This window comes from Mus musculus, chromosome 2 (genome assembly GCF_000001635.26).
Source record: "Mus musculus strain C57BL/6J chromosome 2, GRCm38.p6 C57BL/6J".
In the NCBI taxonomy this organism is placed as follows: Eukaryota; Metazoa; Chordata; class Mammalia; order Rodentia; family Muridae; genus Mus; species Mus musculus.
The window spans coordinates 180925464-180934056 of NC_000068.7; the positions used below are offsets into that span (position 1 = coordinate 180925464).

The 8593-nt window shown below is 51.2% G+C and overlaps 1 protein-coding gene across 2 annotated transcripts; it reads left to right on the plus strand.

Moving 5' to 3' along the window:
* The first annotated feature begins 3145 nt into the window (after positions 1 to 3145).
* Positions 3146 to 8547, plus strand: Birc7 (baculoviral IAP repeat-containing 7 (livin)). 2 transcript variants are annotated; one of them, XM_006500665.3, is made up of 7 exons: positions 3146 to 4050; positions 5342 to 5441; positions 5796 to 5874; positions 5956 to 6001; positions 7456 to 7527; positions 7667 to 7872; positions 8357 to 8547. In XM_006500665.3, exons 1-6 carry the CDS (start codon positions 3684 to 3686, stop codon positions 7840 to 7842), a joined length of 840 nt encoding a protein of 279 aa, XP_006500728.1. In that variant the 5' UTR covers positions 3146 to 3683; the 3' UTR covers positions 7843 to 7872; positions 8357 to 8547. The 2 variants fall into 2 exon arrangements, with proteins under 2 accessions (XP_006500728.1, NP_001156719.1); NM_001163247.1 differs by having other exon boundaries at positions 3560 to 4050; positions 7674 to 7872.
* The last annotated feature ends 46 nt before the right edge of the window (positions 8548 to 8593 follow it).

Here is an 8593-nt window from a genome sequence, read left to right on the forward strand (position 1 = left end):
AGCTTAACCTTTGACCTTGTGCAGCTACTGAGTATTTCAAATCGAAGGACTGTATTTTTCATTTTATTTCATTTTCTCAAGATTCAAATGGCCACACTTATTCCAGAGTGTGGATCACTCACTCATACAAAGTCCAAGTCCCTGAGAAAAGTTGGGGACCTTCCTGTGTAGTAGGCTCACAGATAGATGATCCTGATAGTTCCATTGAGCCTGCTTATCCACTAATTCCCACCCACTCCAGCAACTCTTGAGTGAATTCAATTGGAGGAGGTAGTGTCAAGCTTGTCCCTTGTAGGCTACAGTTACCACTTCCTTCCCTGCAGCGCCTCCTGAGGCCTGGGAGCTCCCTGATCCATCCCTTTCTGAAGCTGAACTTAACTTTACCCTGGATTCCTCGTTGGCTGGAGTCTGGGCCCAGAGGTACACAGTCTGAAGAGTCAACCTGTGGGACATTTGGGTTCCTCTGGACTTTGGGTGCAGAAGACTGTTGCCATCTCAGCTAGCCCATGATGCCTGGATAGTCTTCCTTGGCTGGACACCTCGCGGTCTCTAGGCTCTGAGAACCACCTTTGAAGTGCCCAGGGGAGTGGCTTTCAGGAGAAAGTTCAATGTCGACACATTTACTCCTTGCCAACATGATACTCAGCACTGACACTCAAGCTTCATCCTGCTTAGGATCTGCTCTATAGAGCCCAGGGTAGGACAGTCAATCTAAAGAACTATATAGAAAAGAGAATTCCATTGGTCTATAGAGGGGGATGGTGGCATTGAACTTTCTCTGTCTTCCTTCCCTCCCTTTTATCCCTTCCTCCAGCACAACCAGGAAGCCTCAGGCCTCCCCCTAGGCTTCAACCACACAGAGGATAGCACAAGCAGTCCCTATACTCCCACACTGGGTCTTGGGTGACCCAAAGTAACATCATGGTTGTGCTATGAGCTACAGGGCCTTGTCAACTACAACTAGTCACCACCACCCAGGTACTGCTTTAGCAAGGGACTCAGCTTGTAGTATGAGCTCATGGTGGGGACACAGGCATCAGGCAAGACGTTGTAGAGATGGGTGCTGTGTCTATGAAGTCCCAGCATGGATGCAGCTGGAACAGCCACTTGGATGCTTTGTTCTCAGCCCCTTAGGCACACACCACGTTGTTGCTCGACAGTCTCATGGGCCTTGTGCACTGCTGAGAGCCCCGAGGTCTCCATTCTGTGCTCACAGGTACAGGATGTTCCTGTCTTCCAGGAGAGCTTTCAAGTCTCCAAACAAGAGAGAAGGGCTGGCTCAGCTGCTTCAGACAAGGACAGCAGGAATGCTTGTGGTCATAGCTGGGAGAGACTGTCCCTTTTCACAGACCCCAAGGCCAAGGCAGCAGGCCCAGAGTCCAGTGCTCAGATCTCCAGGGACCTGGGTCTACACAGAGAAGGAACTTGGTGCAGCTGCCCCTGTCCCCTCTATCAGCCCATCTGGCCTCAATCCAGGGGAACCAAGTCCAGCAAGGGGCCTGGAGAGGCAGGACTCCAGGTTCAAATGCTAAAACTGTGATTCTTTTCTTTTACTTGCAAGCAATGAGAAAGGCAAAGGTTGTGACATCCTGTGGGATACCCTAGAAGGTTCTATTGCCACAGATGGGCATATACTTAGCATGTGGGCCCAGCAGGGAATGAGACAGGGCCCTAAATCCCTGCAGTGCCATGCAGTGCTACATCGGCTGAGCTAGTGATGGTGGATACTCCTGGGACTTCAGCCCTATGGAGCTTGACCTGGTATGGAACAGGAGTAGGAGAGGCCACCATCACCTAGGCTGACCTCTCATACCTCAGCTCTCAGTGAACCTGCTAGCTTTGCCTCAGCTTCCACATCTCTGAAATGGTGACATCCCGATGCCTATCCCAAAGGGCAGCAAAGGGTTCTGTGACGAATAATCCTCTCAGGGCATTCTAAAGCCAAGTAACATTGGAAAAGCTGCCTGTGGGCTCTCTGTGTACTGGACCTCTGCTGTGGAGATGTAAGCAGGGTAAGATGTATAGACAGGCTGGGACCCAGATTTCCCTTCCAAGCCAGGTGCCTCCTTAGGCTCCGGGAAGCAGAATCCTAGGATGGTCTCCCCTACAGCTGAGAAGGCTCTCTCTGTTCCTTACAAACTATTATTTCTTATTTTTGAGACAGGGGCTCTCTCTAGCACAGGCTAGCACAGAACTTACTATCTAGCTCAGGTTGGTCTTGAACTCACAAAAATCTTCCTGCTTTATCCCCATGAGTGCTAGGACTGCATGCATGAACAGCCATGCCTATCTTACAATGTCTCACAAGCTCCAACCCCTCACCATGCCTCCCAAGACTCAACCTCTAACTGAGGGACTATTGACAGTTGGCAGCTTCTGGAAAAGGGAGGGTCAGTTTTCTTTAAGGTTGTGGCCCTTGGTAGGTTGCCCATGCTCCTGTGGACATCCCCACACCCATAAGTATATGGACACCACAAACCAGACTCAGTGGGTTATACATTAAAAAAAAAATAAATAAAAGGACATGAAGTTGGAGTGGATTGCTTTTTTTTTTTTTTTTTTTTTTTTGAGACAGGATGTCCTGGGTGTTCTGGAACTAGTTCTGGGGAGGCTGGACTCAAACTCAGAGGTCTGAAATTTTCAAAGAATTAATAAAAATATTATATATATATATATATATAAGCTCCCAATATTAAAAGCTTCACAATCAGTGAAGAGCGACTCAAGGGTAAAGGTTTGAGCAGAAGCCTGGGAATTACAGTGCGAGCTGCAGCAGAGCTGGCCCCTTGATCTTCTCTGCCTCTTCCAGGGGTCCCAAGGACTCTTGTTTTACCAACCTATAGCTGTGGCTTCTCTGGGGTGATGATCCTCCTCTCTGTTCCCTGTTTTTTTGTGTGTGTGTCAGTCGAATCCCTCACCTGGGGCTGGTTAGTGAAGACCAGGTTCTGGGGCAGAGCTCATTTAGGGAGGCAACATTCCATGTGACAGTGCAAATGGAAATGTCTGGCCTGGAACAAATACCATCCAAACCTTGAGCTCCTCCAGACAAAGGCCAGGGCACACCCTACCCTTGATTTGCCTCTAGACTGTCCAGACAGATAAAGAGCAACCTGAGACCAGATGGGTGGACTGACCCTGACTCAGGGCTGAGCCAAGCAGGGACCTCTCCTCAGTGCTGGGGACAAGATGAGCGGGTGATGAGGTCATCCCTGAACATCAGTCAGCACAGGCTTGGTAAGGAAGGATTGGTGGGGTTGCATAGTGTCCTGGACAGCCTAGCTTCCTACCCTGCAGGCCCCTGTCTGGGTCTATCTCCACCCAGAACTAGACCCTAAGTGTCTGGAATCTCTCTCCTCTATTTTGTCCATGTTCATGACCTGTTTCCTGAGGCTTAGGGGATGCCATTGGAGGGGTCCCAAGCTTGGTCCCTCCCCCTATTGAGAGATGCTTTTTGCCTGGTGGCGTACTGCCTTTGTTATGTGCCTGCCAGCAGGCCCCATGACACGCTGCAAAGAGCATGTGGCTGCCCTGGCCTCTCTCAGAAAGTGGCTCATTCCTGGACACCGCCACTGCCTCTGAGCATCTAGCAGCTTGCAGTTAGAAGCAGGAACACCACAGCCTCTGGGAAGGACTAGAGGCAGGAGCTGGAACGGTACAACACCAGGCACATTCCTGGGCTGGTGATGTTCTCACCTGCAGACTTATTCAGAGCTGCTGTCTTTTCCATGGGGCCTGAGAGTAGGGCCAGGGACTCGGTCCGTGGCCCAGAACTAAGCCACAGGGAAGATGGCAGTGGCCGCACACAGGAACAGGATAAACCCCACTGTCCGTGTAACCATGTCCTGGGCCAGGACTGCCTAGATGGGCAGATCTTAGGCCAGCTTCGGCCTCTGTCAGAAGAGGAAGAATCCTCTGGGGCTGCCTTCCTTGGGGAGCCTGCCTTCCCTGAGATGGACTCAGAGGATCTCCGGCTAGCCTCCTTCTACGACTGGCCATCTACTGCAGGGATTCAGCCTGAGCCATTGGCTGCTGCTGGGTTCTTCCACACAGGTAAATGTTGGGGTCTTTTTTACTGTGGTCTGAATGCTACTTAGCACTCTTCCAGGCAAACGGTTTTGCCCATTCTTGCCCTGAGGGAGGAACTAATAAAAGGTACTCCTGTCATCCTTGCCTGGTCAGGGCTAGACCCACTCAAAGCCACTATGAAATTCTGGGCTTATGCTGGCCTTGTTCTGAGGGCCCTTGAGGGGTCTGCTGGCTTGGTGGTTTCACCTGGCTTACACGGCTCTGAGGATTTCTTCAGGGATGCCCAGTCATCAATGCCTTTCAGGTTTGGTAGATAGAGCTGATTAATCCCTTTCATCCCTTAGCCCAAAGCGACAAAACCGGAATCTATTCTACTGGGGCAGGGGCCAGCTTAAGCATCCAGTGCCCATCTTGTAGGTAATCTCTCAGGCTTCCTAAGTACCTGGTTAGTGCAGGGACCAACTCCAGACAAATCCTTTGAATACCTGTTCTAGTTACAAATGTAGACTACTCCTTGAGCTTGGTCTGCTCTCATTCCCAGTAGGGCTCAGGTTCTGGCTCTGACTCTTCCTGGCTGAGGGAAAAGGAATCAGTGAGCCCAGCCGAGCATAGCCAGAGAAATTGTCACCAGTGGGCCTAGCAGGGGAGGAAACAGTCATTCTCCTAGCAACGGCCAGGCAAGAGTCCATACTGATTTAGGACAATCTGACACTGGTTATGAAGGGTCAATGTCTGGAACAGTTAGAGCCCCCTTGAAAAGGAGTCTCTTTGAGGCCAACAGATGTCATGGGTATTTTGTGGACCGTGGGTACCTGCTGTGGGATATGCCTGTAAGCAATCCTGTTTGGAACTTCTGCTCAAGGTCATGAAGGACACATATTCCTATGGCTGGGGGGGGAAGGGCACAGAGCAGAGATGATTGAGGCCTGAGCCACTAAAACCAAGTCTGTCTATAAACTGGTATGGAAGGGGTCACCTCCTTATCCTGTAACTAGAAGTCCTTCTTGGAGGCCCTGACACTCCCAGGCTACAGATGCTCCAAGCCTTTGGCTCAACCCTACCCACATGCTCTGAGAACAACACAAATGCTAGCTCGACCTTTCTGGAATATTCTGAAGCCCTCCTGACACATGCCCCAGGGCCATTGTCTTTATTTGCCTTTGAGGCAAGAGAGGTGTCCATGTGCCTTGCTCCCTTCTTGTTAACCTGCTGGCAGATTCTAGTCCTGCCTGTCTAAGCTTTGATGGTCATGGAGGGACACCCTGGGGTTGCCAACTAGGTGGGGCTACCAGCTATGTGTCTCTGCCATACCTAGGCCAGCAGGACAAGGTGAGATGTTTCTTCTGCTATGGGGGTCTACAGAGCTGGGAGCGTGGGGATGACCCCTGGACAGAGCATGCCCGATGGTTTCCCAGGTAAGGGCCCTGTGGGCTACTGCAGTTCTGACTAATGAGAAGGGTCCCAAAGAACTCTGTATAGCCTTCCCACCTCCCATGTTTCTGAGACATCAGGATCTCTCTAGGGCTGCTAGGGTAGGCACTCCCCTGTTGCTGCTATCCTTTCCAGGTGCACACCTAGGTATTCGGAGCCCAACTCCAGACTAGCCTTACTAGCAGGTGCCCATGGGGATACAGCCCTGACTACCTGTCACAGGAAGTAATGGGTTCCATGGGCACAGAAGGCATGCCAAATCCCAAAGGCTTGCAGGGCTCGAATGTGACAGTGGGGCTCTAAGAGTCCAGTCCTGTCTTCTGAGCTCTCTTCTCCAGGTGTCAGTTCCTGCTACGGTCAAAAGGAAGGGACTTTGTGGAAAGAATCCAGACCTACACCCCTTTGCTGGGATCCTGGGTAAGTCCATCTGTCCTCAGGACCCAGGTGGGCTGGCAGTCTCTGCTTTGCTTACTTAAGGCACCAATGGCTCTCTAACAGGATCAGCGAGAAGAACCAGAAGATGCAGTCTCTGCCACTCCCTCAGGTGAGAGAGCCTAATAGCCTTTGCTGTTTAGTTGGTGTTTGCAGCCTGCACGTAGGTCAGACTGTTGAGTGTCTCCACCTGCCAGTCAGCAGAGAGGGTGGGGTCTGTGCCCACATGTTGTGTTCAAGGTAGTGAATCCCCTTGCTCCTAATGAGAAGGCTGCTAAAGACACCAGCCAAACCTGGGCATGTAGTTGTGTGTGTGCTAGGCTATGGTTCTGCTGGGTACGAGCCACAACAGCAGCTGCTGCTTCTCCTTCTCTCTTCTCTTCTCCTTCTCCTTTCTCCTTTCTCCTTTCTCCTTTCTCCTTTCTCCTTTCTCCTTTCTCCTCCTCCTCCTTCTTCTCCTTATGGTTTTTTGAGACAAGATTTATCTGAGTAGTCCTGGCTGTCCTGGAACTCACTTTGTAGACCAGGCTGGCCTCGACCTCAGAAATCCACCTACCTCTCCCTCCCAAGTGCTGGGATTAAAGGTGTGCGCCACAACTGCCCGGTAAGCCATAGCTTCTTAAAGCCAATTGGGCTGCAAACAGAAGCCTGTTGAATAGAGATACAGAGGACACAGCTTTCCAAATCCCTTCCTTCAGGGTCAGGGGTTTGAGGTTCTTCAGAGGCTCCTAAGCATACTTCTGACTTCAGGGACCACATGATGTTCTTGCCAACCTTGTGGTCACAGGCAAGAGGCTTTCCTCCCCAGCCTCATTGCTTTGAGATGTGACACAACAGTAACCCATTTCAAAAGTACATGAGTCTGTGGGACACTCTGGTGCTTGGCGGGGTTTTGTTTACTCTCCTTCCCAGTGATGGTAGCGCCTCTAGATAGAAACTTTGATGATTTAGTATCCTCAATGTAAGAGAGTTGGACCTTTACCTATGCCTTCTGGCAACACAGATCCATGTGTATATAGGTGAGCATACCTCAGACCACCAGCCTTTCTCCACAACCCTGAGACCTTGGGTTCTCTGTCTCTGTCTGTCTCTGTCTCTCCCCACCCCCAGGGGCAACCGGGAATGGTTAGCATAGACCCAAAGCCCAAGTGTGCCCAGCACATACCCTTCACAAATGGTGGCTGCCTTGCTCCAGGAGGAGGGCCTGATGACAAAGGCCAGAGTTAGCTCCACCCCTTCTAGGCATTGCCTGCCTTCCCCTGTCTCAAGTCCTCTGGGAATCCATCACCATCTGTTTCCTGTTCCTCCCAAAGTGCCAAGTACATACAGCCTGTAACCACCTAATCTAAGGGGCCAGGCAGGTAGAATACTCCAGTGGAAACCAGGGTCCTTGGTATCCTCAAGTAAACTTCTGGCCTTAAGTTCATGAGCAGCTGAGTGCCATATAAATCCTTCTGCTCTCTAGGTCAGAACTGAAACTCGATGGCTGCTAGACCTTCTTTGGGCTAGCTCTCCCTTCCCCACAGAAGTGAGGCCTTTAATCCATTCCTACTAACTTGTCTACAGCTCCTGCCCATGGAAGCCCTGAGTTACTCAGATCCAGAAGAGAGACCCAGCCTGAAGATGTCAGTGAGCCAGGTATAGCTGAGATCCACATAAATTGAATGGGCCGCCCTCTTTCATGGAAGGGGTGCAGAGGGTGGGTGTGTGTGGCAAGCTCATTCCCCCATGAGGAACCAGTCTCCTAGTCCCTGAGGGTGCTGCCTTGCTTCTTGAGTCCCCAGGAGCCAAGGATGTTCAGGAACAGCTGCGACAGCTGCAGGAAGAGAGGAGATGCAAGGTGTGCCTGGACCGAGCCGTCTCCATAGTCTTCGTGCCCTGTGGCCACTTCGTCTGCACCGAGTGTGCTCCCAACCTGCAGCTGTGCCCTATCTGCAGGGTGCCTATCTGTAGCTGTGTACGCACATTCCTGTCCTAAACCAGGTGAGGCCAGGGTACCTCCAGCATCCTTCCTGCAGCCTAGGTGTAACCTGAGTGTCTTGCTTCTAGCAGCTCTAGAGATGGCCAGGCCACTCTTCTTACCTCCTCCTCTGATCAACACCACCCACTATTTTGAATCCTTCATAAGTGGAGTCAGAGGGAAAGCGGGCTAGGGGACACCTCTAGTTTTAGCTGGATATCAAGGGCTTAAGCCGAGCATGGAGAGGCCAGCTTCAGAGGCATGTGGGCTAGATTTGGGCTAGGGACAGGGAACCTCAATTGTTACGTAAATGTGTCACACCCCTGTCCTTGCTGAGATGTAGTACTCATGACCTTCTTGGATGCTCAGAGATCATTATGTCCCTAAGATGTGTCTGAAAATTTTCTAAACAGAGTGGTAGGTCAAGGAAGTCCCTGAAACCAATGGCCCCTGGCTCGGACAAGTCTGATGAGAAAAAACCTCATATGCTTCCTCTTCTCGCTCCAGGAACTACACTGCAGAGTGGGTACCCTGCCTGCTTCAGCCTGTCCCAGATCATACAGTGAGTCTGCTGGGGACATCCAGTGTCCCCCACAAACAGTACAGCATGGAGGAAAAGTTCCTGGTTTGTGTGAAGAGTGTTCTGCTGTAGCATTTTGGATCTACTTGAAGATAATAAAGCAGAAGTTCTCACCCTAGTGCTCAGCTAGGCTCTCTCTATTCCAGACACCCACAGCCATGTCC